The following is a 16,129-nucleotide window of genomic DNA, read 5'->3' as shown; positions in this document are numbered from 1 at the left end:
CATCCTAAAATTTCTTGGAAAGGAGGAAAAAAGCAGGGTTTCTTTCCAGTTACCCCTCCAAGCTCTCTCTGTAGGCTCTTTAACCTTTGGGGCAGTGAGAGATGACATATGCAGCTAGATCCAAGGCAGACAGAAACTGTCCTCTTGTCTGGGAGAGGATTGAGTCAGAGAAAAATTATCATCTCATCTGTTCCCCTCACCCAATTATGCCCCCTCTTTGTCTGCGAGCTCCTTTCTGCCTCAGTGCCTCAAGGACAGGTGCTAAGACAGCCTCTGAGATGAATGATTTTGGAGGGAGAGGACAGGGTTAAGCTGGGTCTAAGTCCTGGGGAATTGAAGCTGAGAATGTATGTCTCCCCCTCCCTCTAAGCTGAGAGATCTCCCCTAAAAAATTACTCTCTTTCTCTCAACTTAGGATCTTGGCCAGCTTTATTTCTGGACTCTTCAACCTCTATGAAGACCTCTACTTCACCTACCTTGAGATCAACCCCTTGGGTAACTTGCTTCTGCCACATGGGAGGGAGGGAGCAGAGGGAGAAAGTGGGAGCTTGTACCCTCAGTCTCCTGTTGTTTTTTGCTAGAGTAGCTGCCTTTGGTAACAGGTGTGTGTTAGGAGTAGGTAGGGAAGAAAGGAAGGAAGGAGATTCTTCAGTCTGCAGGTAGGCCCTCCAGAATCGAAGGACAGGGAGTGGGTGGGGAGAGAAGTGTTCCTTACCTAGGACCCCTGAATTTGTTTAGAAAATGTGTTAATAACTGTATTTCAGTATTATTGGCTTCCGTTGTATTCCTCTGTGTTTTGTGCTATGCATTTAAAATATTGTTCTGAGAAGGGGATCCTTAGGCTTCTCCAGCTGAAGGGGTCCCTGATTACTGCCCCCCTCTTCCCCCAGATGGTTAAGAACCCCTGGTCTAAGCTCTCTTAAGTTGACATTGGGTCTTTGAGAACTGTAATCTCTCTAGACCTTTCCACATTTGGAATTGGCCTTGCTTTGTGGGGGGAAGTTGGACATCTAAATGGGTCCTTGTTGCTCTCCTGTCAAGGCCTGCCTCTACTTTTATCCTAGCCCTTCAGAAGCATCTTCCTTCTCCTAGTTCTGTGTCCTCAGACACTTTCTTTCCCTTCCCTTCCCTTCCCAGAATATACACCCCAGCACTTTCCCTGATGAGTTAGTTAATCATTGACACACTTCACGATGAGCAAGTGAGTCAGGCTGTGAAAAGGCCCTTTGGTTTGGCAGTCTAGAGTGGGGGGAGGAGGGAGACTCAGGCGGCTTTGGTTGCTGCTTCTTGATACAAAGTCCAGAAAGCCAGGAAGTAAAATCATTTGCTCTTAGCATGGCTGATTTGGCATTCTTCTTAATGGGTGGAAGGGGGAATCTTGAGCCAACTTAATTATCTAAATGGACCTTAGGGAGTGGGGGCAGTAGGAGTGGGAGGAAAACAAAGAGGTGGATTTGTTCTGAGCCATAGTTAAATTAACTCTGACGTTTGAAGGAATGGGGGGGCTTAATTCTGTCTTCCAGCAGGAAAACAGACTGCTGCTTCACCTTGGAACTGGCTTCTCCCTGTCAGGAGGCCCTAGGCCATGGGGTACAGTGGAAAGTGAGCTTGATTAATAGTCAGGAGTTACATTTAAATCTTTGCTCCACCAGTTACTTAACTGTGTGGCCTTTTGATAAATTTCTTAAACTCTGTGCCTCAGTTTTCTCACTTGAAAAACGTTGGGATTGGATTAAATGATGTGTTTGGTCCACTCTAGCTCTAAGTTAGGGGTTTTTTACATTGGGGGTGTGTGGCCTAGATTGTATGATAGTCTAATGAAGCCTTTGGACCCCTTCTCAGAATAGTATTTTTCAATTCATCCAACAAAACACAGCATTACGAAGGAAACCAACCATACTGAAGTACAAAAATCGAAGTGTTTTTTTTTTAAAGAAACAAGTTCTCTGACCCCAGGCTAAGAGCACCTGCTGTGTTCAGAGATGCTAATGAGATGAGTGTACCTGCAGAAATGTGTCACTGGGCCACCAGTTCATTTCTTTTAGGAGGGCTAGGGAGAACAATGGATAAGGTTGGTAATTTATAGTAAAGCAGGAAAAAGAACATTGCCTTGAAAGCCTACTATAGGTAGGAACATTGATTCTCAAGAGGGTAAACCAGCCTTCCAGACCAATTAAAAATGAAGTAACAACTCATTTTCCTGAAACTTGCTTTCCTTGGAAACTAGCCTGCCTTCTTTTGGGGTTTAGGGAACCATCAGATAGGGAACCATAAGTCCCATGGAAGTAGGGGTGGCTGTAAGGGGGAGCTTCAGGGGACACAAGGGAAAGGGAGGGCAGGTGGGTCTCTCAGGCCCCTGGGGTGGACTTGTGCCTTGACTGTGCTCTTTTCTCCCCAGTTGTGACAAAGGATGGCGTCTATATCCTTGACCTTGCTGCCAAGATTGATGCCACAGCTGACTACATCTGCAAAGTTAAATGGGGAGACCTAGAATTTCCTCCACCCTTTGGGCGGGAAGCTTATCCAGAGGTAGAGCCCCCATTTTTCCCTCCTCCCTTTCTCCCCCCCTCCCCCATTTATTCTTTCCCCCTATTCCTTATAGAGCTGTTGCTCAGTTATAGGGTAGGGGCTTGGTTATTTGGTTATCAAGGGAATCTTCTAGATAATGGAGGGATAGAGGGAGGGTAATGGTTTGTGTTTGAGTACTGTATGGGGGGGCAGGGATAGCAGAGCTGGGAATAGAACCTAGGGGGGGGTCTGTCACTCTCTGCTCTTCATCAAGGTAGTTAGATAGTTGGAGCTCAAACTCTCTTGGCGGTCTCAGCCAAGAAAAGAATGATGAGTGATTTAATTTTCTTAAAACCTCCTCAAAGTTGGGGGTAGGAGATGGATGTCTGCAAAGCCTTTGTATCCTGGCCAGAAATCCTTTTAAATGTTCTTCTCAATCTACCTCCCTAGGTTCAGGCTCTTAACTTGATTGGATGGCTTCTGTTCATTGCTGCTTCCCAATCATTTCCCTCTGAGCTGAATCAGAAGGCAGCTCTGGCTGCCTGCTCTTTCAGAATGTTAATTGACCTTTTGCCGCTCCCTACCCCCCAATCTTTCAAAGTTTTTACCTTGAGATTAGGCATTATTAAGTCATCTAGGCTGAGAGGAGAGCCTGGGACTGAGAAAGATTTCTGGAGGTAGGGGTGGAGGGTGGGAAAGGACAGTGGACAGGGGAGTTAGTAGGGGATAAGAACCTAGGCTAGGACCGAAGAGGGGAAGAATCCCATCTAGACGTGTGGGCCAAAGGAGAAATTAAAGTAGCATAGGAAGGAGAGCTGGCAGGTTTGGCCCAAAGAGATGCCTGATACTGAGGGCATACCGTTCTTTTCCAAGAATCTTGTCTCAGAAATGGGGAGCCCTACCCAGTTTCCCCCTGCCAAAGTCAGCTTAGTGACCTTGTACCAAGTGTCTCTTGGGAGAGGGAGGTACCTAGGTTCTCTTCCAATTGAGGAGATCGATTTGGCTGGGGGTCGGAGAGTAAAGTCATCTTTGGACAGATTGCCTAGGCCAGGAGAAGACCATTCATTCTGTGATTTCCCCCAGGAAGCCTACATTGCCGACTTAGATGCCAAAAGTGGGGCGAGCTTGAAGCTGACCTTGCTTAACCCCAAGGGCAGGATTTGGACAATGGTGGCTGGAGGTGGTGCCTCTGTTGTATACAGGTGAATGAGGGGTGGGGGATATGGGAGTGGGTAATGGTAGAGAGGAAAAGGTTTTTCCACCTCCAAACACTCTCCAAAAGGAAGGGGCTAGAACCTCAAGCCGTGAATGAGAACACTTGTTCTAGGTTGAGTTCTTTTCAGTCTCATTGTTACCTAAGACACAGTGTCTTCGTGCCTGTGTATGCCCAGCTGTTGCAAGTGAGGGCCTCTCCAAAGTGCCAGACTTTATACATTATTTTTAAAGCAAGAAGCAAGGGAAGTCTGTGTGTTCTGTAGAACTGTTTCCTGGGGCAGATTTCACCTGTTACTTTAGTTACTAGTGTTCTTAGACATGGATTGAAACGTGCCATGACAGGTGACTAGCTCAGAAAGAGAGTGTCATATAGAGCCTGCATCAGATTGCACGTCCTCTTGGGAAGTGGGGAGGGGAGAGAGGAGAAAAATTTAGAAATCAAAATCTTATGAAAGTAAATGTTGGAAACTATAGATAAAAGAGCATGTCAGTCTGTAAAAGTCTGAAACAATACAACCATTGGTCCATATGCTAGTCCTCCCCTTGCCCTCCTGCCAGTTAAGATGCTGTGGTACTATACTGGCCATGAAATTAGGAAGTCCTGAGTTCAATCTTGCCTTCCACATTGGCTAGCTGTGTAACTATAGGTAAGTCACCTTACTGCTCTGAATCTGTTTTCTCAACTGTAAAATGGACCTACCATACCAGAGTTTTGAGGCTCAAATGAAATAAAGTCTTCAAAGGGACTCACTACACAAGTGTCCATTTTTATTACTTCTGCTGATCTAAATAGCATCAACTGATGGTTCACAAGAGCATTAGATCATGGATTTAGAGCTGAACGGGACTTTAGAGATCCTTGAAACCAACTCCCTCATTTTATGGTGGAGGAAAGTAGGCAGTGAGAAGTCAAGTAGCTAGTGTGTGTCTTATGGCGGATTTTGAGCTCACATCTTCCTGACTGTTTGGCCCTCTATCCTCTATACCGTGCACCCCTGTCTATAATAAGATTACCCACATTTAATGTTTAACCCTGAGTTGCAGGTTTTCCGATCCAATTCCCATGTTCATGCTGTCTCCCTCCAGTAGAATGTATGTTCCTTCAGGGTAAGAACTGTCCGGAGTTTCAGTGTAGTGGTCACTTCACAAACACTTGTTGATCTATTGGTGGATGGATAACTAAGAGTGAATCACAACCTCTTTTCCCCAATCACTTTTTTCACAGTGACACAATCTGTGATTTGGGGGGTGTAGAGGAGCTGGCTAATTATGGGGAGTATTCGGGAGCTCCCAGTGAGCAGCAAACCTATGACTATGCCAAGACCATCCTCTCTCTCATGACCCGGGAGAAGCACCCGCAAGGTGAGACCGTTTCCCCTACCCTTTTCCAAAAGAAAGCCTCCATCCTCTCCTGTACCCAGGTCCTGATACAACACTGCCCCATTCTTAGTTTCCCATATTGCAGGTTATCTGCATTTAGCCATGGCCTACTTTTTAATTACCAGCTGACTTTCCTTACCCACTGTAATTGGTGTGTGCTCAAAAAGGAATATAGACTAGTACCATCCTCATACCCCAGACTTGTTAAAAAGAGTAGTCTTCTGCATCAGAAATAATAGCTGAGGAATTGTCTGCAATTTGGAATCACTTGTTTCATGATGTGGGTGTGATTTGTGCTGGTAATTTACAGCTCAGGACCCAAAAGGTCCAGGAGGGAGTTGTCACTTCTGTCTTATGTATCCTCTGAATCCTCTGACGGCTCTGAGGTCAGTTGGGTGGTCAGTAGGTGAAACGGATGGCCTGAGTCCAGGTTTAACAAGAGCCTGGGCTATTTCTGCTCCTCTCCTAGAAAAGTAAGTAGTGGTTAATGCAGGTTGTTAATGCGCTCTGTGGCTTACAAAGAAAACACCACCTGGGGGAGGACCATAATCAATAGCTGCCTTTCATTTAGCAAATATGTACCCAACACAAGCTTCAGAGAGTGATGCATACCAGGGAGCCCTTCTCACCCCGAGAGGACAGGAAGGTTTTCTTTCTTCTTTTGATGCTTTTAGCTTGAAACATGCTAGTCATTGTCCCAAAATTTAATATGTTTTCTATCCTCACCCCAAACTTAGGCAAAATACTCATCATTGGAGGCAGCATTGCAAACTTTACAAATGTTGCTGCCACCTTCAAGGTAAGGAACTCCTGTGGGTAATAAAAACTTTTGGGGAGGAGGGGTAGCTGGAAGGAAAGGTAAGCATGTGTGCTTCCCAGGGATTGAGACCTAGTCCAGGGGTATTATCTGTAGGCTAGATGGGTAGAAGGTAGTTTAAGTGGGTTCTGGGATCCAAGGAAGCTCAAGGAGTCTTGGGAGATGAGCTCCCATGGACCAGACTGAGAAAGTCACTGATTAACTGAGTTTCAGTTTGCCCAATCGTCAAGTGGAAGGCCAAGAGTCTGGCCCCATCTATCCAGATTGGTATGAAGTCCTTGATGACTGGTTGTTCTGTTGTCTTCAGTTAGCCTAAAGTAGTGGTTTTGCTTTATATTCTAACTTAAATGGAACATTCTAATATCTCTTCAAATGATGGAAATTTGCTTAGTAGCAGTTCGAATTTAAATTAAATTAATTTCAGTGCATAAAATACCATAACATATTTCAGCCACTCGCTCTAAGTTCCCATTAGGAGTCTTTGTTCCATTCATTTTCATTTGTTTTTCCTCATAAAAAGTAATTGGATTTATACCCAATTCTGCTTCCCCCTTATTTTTTTATAATTTCATTAAGTCTTTTTTGGATTCCTTTGATATTCTCATAATTGTCCATCTTAATTGCATTGTAGTATATTCCATCAGATTAGCAAACTACAATTTCATGAATTAGATACTTAAGTTGCTTCTAGGTCTTTTTGTTTGGTTGGGTTTTTTTGCACTCAACTATAATGCTACTGTAAAAATTTTTGAACACCTAGGTTTTTTTTAATAACATTTCCCAACAATTATTTTTATAATTTTTACTACTTACTGCCAAATTGCCTTCCAAAAAGATTCTTGAAGTTTTCAGTTTCACCATCAATTGATGAGGGCAGTTGGTTTTCTTCTGTGTTGCCAGCATTGAATTTGTTTGCTTTTAATTTTTTTAGAGGTTCTTTTACAGGCTAACGTAAGGATTATCTAGACTTCTCTTCAGCATCCCTTTCTCATCCATCTATCCTCTCCTTTCCCATTCTTGTTTGCTTTTTGGTCAAAAACAAGGGTAGACTATAAAGTAATGAGACTGCTTTTGCCTTTTGATTTGTATCTAGGCTCTGAAGATCATTCCAAATGAAGTCTTTACCTCTGTGTTTCATCCGACCCCCAAATTCCACTTTAAACAGTGGAAAATTATCATTAGAATGAACGTCTAGCCTCCTAAGAACTTTCGTTTGGAGGCTGTAAAAAAACCAGTTCTCATGCCATCGTTTCAAACCTGGTCTTGTATACAAGAGTCAGACCTTGTGCTGTTCTTTGTTGGTCTCCAGGGCATCGTTCGAGCAATTCGAGATTACCAGGGTCCCCTCAAGGAGCATGAGGTCACCATCTTTGTTCGAAGGGGTGGTCCGAACTACCAGGAGGGCTTACGGGTGATGGGAGAAGTTGGTAAGGTTGAGGGCTCTTGCCCTTTTCCACTCTTGCATCTTCTCTTAACACCCCTTGTATAGTTTCACTGAGAATTCTGAAACCTTTGATTTCATATATTGGATTTTCCCTTTTCCGGGATCATCCTATCTAGATGTGAGATTTTGTAGCTACTTTCCTGTTGTTTCTTTCCCTTTCTCCCCACCAAATTTGCGCTCATTTTTGTCCTCTCACCCTCTCCTGCCCCAAAATGCCATTTTCCCCTGAGCAGTCCATCCATTTGTGACTAGGTTTGTTTCCTTTGTATGAACTGATCCCTATTAAAAAAAAATGTTGTAGATGGTGAGCCCTCAGAGGGCCGGGAGGGGCCCTGCCTAAAATATGACCTTCCGAACTGGAAAAATCATTTTATGACAAATAACATTATTAAATTCTAAACAAACCTACATTAAAAGTCTAGCACTTTAAAAAAAATCCTGTTGAAAAGAAGAAATTAATGGCCCTCTTTTATTCAGCCAGTGTGAACTGAGCACTTAGTGAACCTAGGAGCTTCTGGTAAGTACCTTAAGGGGTTGTTGCTACAGAAATAAATAAGGACCCTGCCAGCATTGAGTTGGAGAGAGAAAATATCAGCTAGCAAAATAATGAGGGGAGGCTAAAGCTTGACTTTTCATACTGTTCTATCCCATTTACCCTCTTTCCTACTCCTTACAAAGGAAAGAAGAAATACGTCCCAAACCCAGGAATGGGTAACTGCTGGTTTTAATGTTGGCTTTTATTTGAATAACTTATCAACTGATAAAAGGTGGTCTTAAATAGGCTTGCTTAGAGATGAATTCAGTGCAGGGCATTCTGCTACAGTGGAAAGACTGAAGATTCCCACAGCTGTGTGATCCTGTCACCTCCTTGGGCCTTAGTTTCCTTTCCTGTAAGGTGGTGGCAAGAACACCTGTATAGTACCAACAACCTCTCCTTGCAAGGTTCCTGTGAATGCTAGTGCCTGTAAAGAGAGCACCTTGCAGTCCTTAAAAGGATGATGTGAATGTCAGTTCTTAAATTAATTAGGCTGCCAATTATAAGTTCTGTTGTGGATAAATTTTTGTCAGTGTGGGAAGAAAGATCACCACAAAATTAGACATAGTTCTGATTTTTTTTCCTTCTGTCTATCTCTTTTCCCTCACTCCAGGGAAAACCACTGGGATCCCCATACATGTCTTTGGCACTGAGACTCACATGACTGCCATCGTGGGCATGGCCCTAGGATACCGGCCCATTCCAAACCAACCGCCCACTGCTGCCCACACTGCCAACTTCCTCCTCAATGCCAGTGGCAGCTCCTCGGTAGATACCATTTTTTTCTTCATTCTTTTACCCTATACTTCTTTTCCTCCTTTAATAGGCAAGGAAGAATAAAGAGAAAGAGATGGACTGCATTCTGGTTTTCTCAGGGCTGGAGCCTAACTGGTTTAATTTTCTAGGTAGTCTCCACTTCCTGATTTTTTTCCAGGGGGCACTTCATGGAACACCTGTGACTTTGAGGTGACCCAGATTTCCTCCCCTCTCCCACCAGACTCCAGCACCTAGCAGGACGGCATCTTTTTCTGAATCCAAAGCTGATGATGTGGCACCTGCAAAGAAGGCCAAACCAGCTGCCACCCAAGGTAAAATATCCGAAGGGTGACGAGTCTCTGAAGCCTCCCCTGTTTCCTGCCCTGGTATGATATCTAAGTAGAGAGGAAGAAAAAAATCGTTTGGACATTGACCTGGGGGGGAAGGGGGAGTAGAAGAAAGGGATGAAGTTTGCTGTAGATAAGGGATGATCCATGGCCTTTAAAACTGGTTTTACTGAAGGTGTAAGGTCCAGAGCTATCTCTAGGATAGTTCTTTTTCACTCATCATACCCTTTTTTTGTTCTGTGCTAAAGGTGATGACAGAGGAGGAGACAAGGTTGCAGAAATGAGTTGAAAATTGAAATCAGAATTCCTCTTTGACTCTCTTCTCTTTTTTAAGTGGAAAACAAAGAGCTGGCCCCCTGGCTTTTGGATTCTTGTCAGTTGTGTGGGTTCCCCATCTCACACTTGCCCCAGTTTAAATAATTTTGTTGTTGGTTGGGAGGTGGGATGTCCTGGATTTCTGGTGTAGCTGGCTCTGAGAATAGGTCAATGGCAGCCTCTGATGAGGTCAATAACAGCCTCACTCACCCTTTATAAATGATTCATTCTCTGCTCGTTTTCATCCAGGTGGTAGGGAGGAGTGAAGGAAGGAAGGAACACCAATGTTCTGCTCACACCTGAATGAGTCCTTTTTAAAGCCTAGCTTGCACTGTTCTCTTCCCTCCCATTATTTATTCTGAGTTGAATTTGGAGAGTTTTGTGCTCCTCCTTAGTCCCTTTCCTATTTCCTATTTCCTACCATCTGGCTGTAATTCGAGTGGACAAGATGGCGGTGGTATAATTGGAAGCCTTTTTTTCCTTGACCCTTTGGTACTATGAACTCATCTCTGGACTCTTGGGAGGCTTCAGTGGGTCACTCAGTTGCATTGGTAATTCTCTTTAACAGATTCAGTCCCAAGTCCAAGATCCCCGAAAGGTAGGATGTCCATTGCTAGCTAAATGTGTGGCCTTGTTAGTGATTGATCATTTTGCTGTGTGTTTTTTTCCTCTCCCTCTCTGGTGGGTTTGTAGTGTTGTCTGGAGTCTCCTCTGTCCTTCACTCTCCTCCTTGAGTCCTGTTTTTCTTCTTCCTCACTCAGCATGTTAACATACTACTATTCTAACTGGGTGACTGACCAGAGCCGAGCCTGGTTGGGGTGGAGTTGGGTGAGCAGCAGGAGGAGGAGGAGAGGGTTTGAAGGTTGGAGACTGAGAATTAGGGAGATGAAGGAGCCTGAGAGTGGTGGTTTTGTGTCTTTTCTTCCCGTATGTGCAGGAGAGGATTGGAAGGTAGAGAAATAAGGTCATCTTTGTAGCTAAGAAATTCATCCAGCTCTCTCTTAACCTGTGTTCTTTAGAGGAAGAAGGAAGCCTCGTAATGTGAAGACCATAGAAGATAATGATCTCACATGCTCAATCATATCCCAAAGGATCACATCTCCCACCCACTCTTCTGGTCCCTACCATCTACCATCCTGCAGCATGGTTTTTTTTAGCATTCCCGAGGACCAATAGGAATGTGCTTGGATTTTTTTCCCTTTACCTATCCTTGGGAGTAGGAACTGAGAAGGGAGAGTGGTTAATATATACAGTGGATAATTGAGAGTTGTCTGTAAATTTTTGTGTGTGTTCACATCAGCAAGATCACCCTAGATAGGAGGACCATATCAGGATCACCTTAGATAGATAGGATATTTGGGGTAGAGACCAAGTTTGACTATTGGGTCACTCTGACTTTAAGGTGGAAAACAAGTGACTAGAAAGATGCCATTTGTGGGATCCCTGAGAAACCCCCAGATAATAGGGACCAGCAGGATTTACCCAGAGAAAATATTTCAAATGGATATATTATTAAATTCAAATCATAATACATGTAAGTTGTAGGCCTGAATCCCTATTCAAGCATACAAGACCTCTGCCCTTCTCTCAGAGAGCTTATAGACAGAACCAGAGAAAAACGTCACTAACTGGTTCCTTGAACCTTTGCCAAAATGTAATCTTTTAAAATTAGTTGTTCTTTCCCACCTCCACCTTCATTTCTGTTCTGTCTTCTACTGAGTTCTGAGCCTGGTAGGCTCAGGGAAGAAGGGCTGGAGCAGAGTAGAGGTTGGCCTTTGAACAGGAGCAGTGGTGAGCGCACCATCTTCTCCTACAAGTGGAGCTGAGAGCTCAAGCTGCATAGTCATGGCTTCATCCCTCTGTCCGCCTTTTGCACTTATTACCTCTCTGATCACAGTGCTGATTCTCAAACCTTCCAGGAATGTCTCTTGCCCCCCTCCCCAATTTTTTCATGTGAATCCATGTGAACCTCAACTGTGTGCTGTCCACACTGGCTTCCAAGGCCACTGGGTCAGGAATTATTTTTAGCCAACATATAGATTACTCCCATTAAAGTTGGAGATGGGGTGTGATCAAGGAACGTTTTCTGGGGCTTCTGCTTTCCTTTAAACCTTTTAGGAGACCAAGTGCTGATATCCAGCTTCCTAGGACCTACCCCCACACCCCCTGCCACCCCAAAGGGCTCTGAAAGTCCCACTGAGTTTGAGAGAGCATGATGAAGAACCTAAGCATAAGCATGTCTGGTGACAGTGGTATTTTTTCTCACTTGTGTGCCTTAATTTTCTAAGTTATTACTAGTTTCGACTTATCCCTCTGATACCCTCTCACTTCCCCATGTGGGCCTTAGTTTCCTCATCTCTAAAATGAGCAGAGGTTGGACCACATGATTTCCTGTGTCCCTTCTGGCTCTAAAGTTTTATTTAACTGATCTGGCTGTGCTTCTTTGTGGCAGTTCCTACTGGGTACCTGTTGTAACTAGGACAAATTAACGAATTTGTTGCCTGAAGAAACGGGGAAGAGTGTTGGAGTTTTTTAATTGTTTTGGGGCTGGAACTAGGATTTAGGGGTCTAGGCAGTCTCCTTTCTTTACATGCAGATGGGTGTCTGCTCTTCAGCCTCATCTCAGGTGGTCCTGAGAGTTGAAGTGATTGTCCAGGGTCACACAGGCAGTACATGTGAGAAGCAGGGCTTGAAGGTGTTGTGACTAAGACTGGCTCAGGATGTCTGTAACCAAGACATTTCTCTTGAATTACAGTGTACGAGATATGATTATAAGACATTTATCCAGAGGCAGCTAGGTGGCACAGTGGACAGAGTACCAACTCTGGAGTTCAAATTGGGCCTTAGATACCTACCAGTTGTGTGACTCTGGGCAAGTCACTTAACCTCAGTTGCTTCAAGAAAAAGGAAGAAAGAAAAGAAATATATCCTGTTGCTGGCTGGCTGCCTAATACTTTTATCTCTAGGGAAATAGGTTTATAGGCCACCTCTCCAAGGCAAGGTTGCAGAGGTGTGAAGAGGTGGAGCTGGTGCTACCTTTTTATACCTCACTTATCATGATCATAGATCTTGCCATCATTTTACAGATGAGGAATCTGAATCCCATAGACGTATTTTGTACCAGGCCACACAGGTAATAAGTGGCCTTAGTGAGATTCAAATTCAGGTCTGGTGGCCTGCACCCTGACCACCACATTGCTTGGGTCCATTTTATTACAGTGGATTAAAATCAGATTCATCTAAATGGTAGCCAGTCTTGTCTCTCTCCCCTCACCCCTTCCCCAATGAAGAGTCACTCTTCTGGGATGTATATGTAATGTCCACATAACCCTACTCCATTGCCACACCTCTGGAGGAATGAGATGACAGCCAGCTCCCCTCTGCTGGTCCTATTGTTAGAGAAGAAATGAGTAGGCTTCTCGGTTGGAACGAAAAGAATGTTTTGCTCTGTAAGGCTCATGTTCCTTCCTTTCTCCCCCTTCTTTTCTTGCCTACCTTCTGAGGACCCCTCAGGGAGCAAGCATATGGTGGTGGCCCAGTGAACCCTTCAGAGAGTGGTGGAAAAAAGGGGGTGGCAGCAGGTAGAGACAACATTCCAAGGGTTAGTTGCCTTAGTAATAAATGGCTTCCCCCTTCTTTTTGACAGACTCCTCAGGAACTCAATAGTGTTGGTTGGGATTCTGCATAATCTAGTATAGTAATACCCATTTCCTTGAATTCTGACTCATTTGGAAGACATAATAACTTAAACTACGTGGAAGTAGTTTTTGTTTTAGATTATCTTTTTTTCAACATTAAGAGGAAAGGCAAGGTTTGCCATGCAAATTCCGTAAACCGTAGGGAGGAGCAATGTTTAACCAAAGAAAACAAACTTAGAACCAACATCCCACTGGCAAATACACATAGTTCAACAATTACAAATTATTTTTATCACTTCAGTCAAGCAGGTCCAACAGGATTTAGCAATACTTTTCCACTGTTGCAGTTACTGGTGCTTGAAAGTAATAACCCTTAGTTTTTAGATTATTTATATTCAGACCATTCAGGAATTCAGACTGGTTTCAGGTTAATGAGATTTTAGCAGAACGTTAGTCAAGTTCGACTATTACTGTAGTATCTCAGCTTCTTTTTGGGATATTGATAGCTCTCCCTTCTTCCCTCTCCCCCTCTCCCTCCTACAGAACCCATTTGGGCAAGGTCCAGGGGTGGATGTTGGGAACCCTAGTGATCCAGGCCTCTGTACTCCATCTCTGTTCTCTGCCAATATAGGAAAGGCCACAACCCTTTTCAGCCGACACACCAAGGCGATTGTTTGGGGCATGCAGACGCGTGCTGTGCAGGGCATGCTGGACTTCGACTACATCTGTTCCCGTGATGAGCCCTCAGTGGCTGCTATGGTCTATCCTTTCACGTGAGTCACCCCATTAGGAAGGACTAAAACAGACCTGGAGTTGAGTGGAAGGATGATGGTGGTGAAGAGGTGGTTTCTAGGACAGACTCTGTGAGAGTGTGTGTGTGTGTGTGTGTGTGTGTGTGTGTGTGTGTGTGTGTGTGTGTGTGTGTACACATATATACATGTACCTTGCACCCTGGAAAAGGGAATTATAAGGTTCATAATGCTGAACCAGAATTTAATCTCCCTGAACCTCAATTGCTTCATCCATGTAACGAGGATAGCAGTACATGTATCACTGACTGAAATCTTTGCACAAGAGAGATCTCTGTGGGGAACCCTTTTGGGAAAGGATCTATGCTACCCACAGGCAAGGGAAGTCCTTTCCTCCCTGCAACCCTAGTGTCCTCGTCTGTGAAATGGGGGATAACAGTAGCACCTCCCTCCCAGAGTGGTCATGAGGGTCCAAGCAGATAACAAGTTCAGCACTTTGCAAAGCTTTTCAGAGCCCCAGTTGAACACTAGCTATTATGGCTCCATTGGATTGGGAGTTCATGGGTTCAAAAATGTAGTGCTAGAAGGGACCTTGTGGTCAATCTAGTCCAACCTCCTAATTTTACAAATGAGACAGCAGTTTTTTTTATTTAATTTTAAAAATTAATTAACTTACTTATTTTCAGTTTTCACCATTCTCTTCCACAAGATTTTGAGTTCCAAACTTTCTCCCCATCCCTTCCCAGTCTGATACAAGAGGCAACAGTCTTAAAGAAGGGAAGGAATTTGCCCAAGGTCTCTCAGGTCATAAGTGACAAGGCCAAGAGTTGCTCCCACTCCCAAAAACAATTTTAGTGTCCCCCTTCCTGGGCTGTGTCTCTCCACCACCACTACCCTCCAGGCTGGGAGGTCATGGTCCTGGCTCATCTACATTGGTTTCCAGCTCCCTTTGGGGTCTGCCCCATCCCAATCCCCTCCCTGTCCCACTCCATCCCTCACCACTTCCATTTCTCTCATAGTGGTGACCACAAGCAGAAGTTCTACTGGGGCCACAAGGAGATCCTGATCCCTGTTTTCAAGAATATGGCAGATGCCATGAAGAAGCACCCTGAGGTCGACGTGCTCATCAACTTTGCTTCCCTCCGCTCTGCCTATGACAGCACCATTGAGACCATGAATTATGCACAGGTGGGTGACCTGAGTAGTAGATAAGTTGTGCTTTCCAGAAAAACATTGACATGTGGAGGTGGGACGCCCAGGTTAAGTAGGTAAGAGAAACAGCAACTCCTTCATTCAGAGCAAGTGCCTGGAGCTACTGGGTACCTCTGCCACTGTGCCCCTGAGTCCCTGCTATCTACATAGGATTGTGTGCTCATCTATACCTGCTTTAATCCCATCCTGGCAGCCGTCTTGACATCTGGTTTGCTGCAGGCCTGATGTGTGTCTAAGGAATGAATACCTTTTAATATTAGAACAAAAGAGAATTGAAAGATGACTGTAAAGATGGCATCCAAATGCAAAAGTTTTGCATTTGTTAAATGGATGATGTGTTCCTTAATCATCCCATCCCTGTTAACTATCCATTGGCATAAGTGGTAGCTGACCATGGTAAACTCAGCAGGTCATCTTTCTCTGCCCCTTCCCTTCTCTGGCGTAAGTGTGGCAGACAGCAAATAGTATTGACAGTCATTGACCTTTGTATTGGCTGAAGCCAAGCTGGAGTGATTTGGACAGGGATGGAGGTGGGGGTAAAGATGAAGGAGTAAAAGGTGTTTACATAGTGTTCAGGCTGAGAAACAGTGTTTTGGGAGAGAAAGGTGGGCCTTGGTCTTAGTTTCTACACACTATTGACCTGGAAAGTGCTTGTACTGCTCAGGTATGTGATGATTATTCTTTTTTCCCCTCCCCCAACATTTATTTATTTTTTATTTTTAGTTTGCAGCATTGGCCTCCCGCCCCCCCGGCCCCACTTACTAGTATTTTATTTTTTCAAATTACATGTAAAGATATTTTCAACATTCACTCTTTATAAGATTTTGAATTCCAAATTTTTTTATCCCTCCTTTCACCCCTCCCCAAGATGACAAGCAATCTGATATAGGCTATATATGTACAATCATATTAAACATATTTCCATATTAGTCGTGACATGAAAGAAAAACCAGAACAAAAGAGAAAAACCACAAGATAGAAAAAGCAAAAAAAGAGTGAAAATAGTATGCTTTGATTTGCGTTCAGACTCCACAGTTCTTTCTCTGGATGTGGCTGATGATTATCTTGTCTGCATCTGGTCTAGTCCAGATAAAGCAAGTAGTCTTGACCTTGGAGGAAAGACAGTAAAGAGCTCTATGGGCATTGGGGGCCAGGAAGGGGTAGAGAGAAGAGGTCATGCTTGGATTTGGGTGATAATTCTTAGTATTTCAGA

At 44.1% G+C, this 16,129-nt stretch overlaps 1 protein-coding gene across 3 annotated transcripts in view; it reads left to right on the top strand.

Moving 5' to 3' along the window:
* Positions 1-16,129, top strand: part of ACLY (ATP citrate lyase) — a 43,701-nt gene that overhangs the window by 9,443 nt on the left and 18,129 nt on the right. For 2 of the 3 annotated variants that reach the window (XM_072646461.1, XM_072646462.1), the window contains exons 6-16: positions 416-495; positions 2,399-2,529; positions 3,592-3,710; positions 4,949-5,085; positions 5,841-5,902; positions 7,230-7,347; positions 8,513-8,667; positions 8,897-8,987; positions 9,886-9,915; positions 13,587-13,728; positions 14,724-14,892. In XM_072646461.1, the coding sequence (XP_072502562.1) occupies positions 416-495; positions 2,399-2,529; positions 3,592-3,710; positions 4,949-5,085; positions 5,841-5,902; positions 7,230-7,347; positions 8,513-8,667; positions 8,897-8,987; positions 9,886-9,915; positions 13,587-13,728; positions 14,724-14,892 (1,234 nt within the window). The remainder of the gene's footprint in view (positions 1-415; positions 496-2,398; positions 2,530-3,591; positions 3,711-4,948; positions 5,086-5,840; positions 5,903-7,229; positions 7,348-8,512; positions 8,668-8,896; positions 8,988-9,885; positions 9,916-13,586; positions 13,729-14,723; positions 14,893-16,129) is intronic. The other variant, XM_072646463.1, reaches the window with a different exon arrangement.

This window comes from Notamacropus eugenii, chromosome 2 (genome assembly GCF_028372415.1).
Source record: "Notamacropus eugenii isolate mMacEug1 chromosome 2, mMacEug1.pri_v2, whole genome shotgun sequence".
NCBI lineage: Eukaryota > Metazoa > Chordata > Mammalia > Diprotodontia > Macropodidae > Notamacropus > Notamacropus eugenii.
This window is presented reverse-complemented; position numbering and strand designations above follow the sequence as displayed.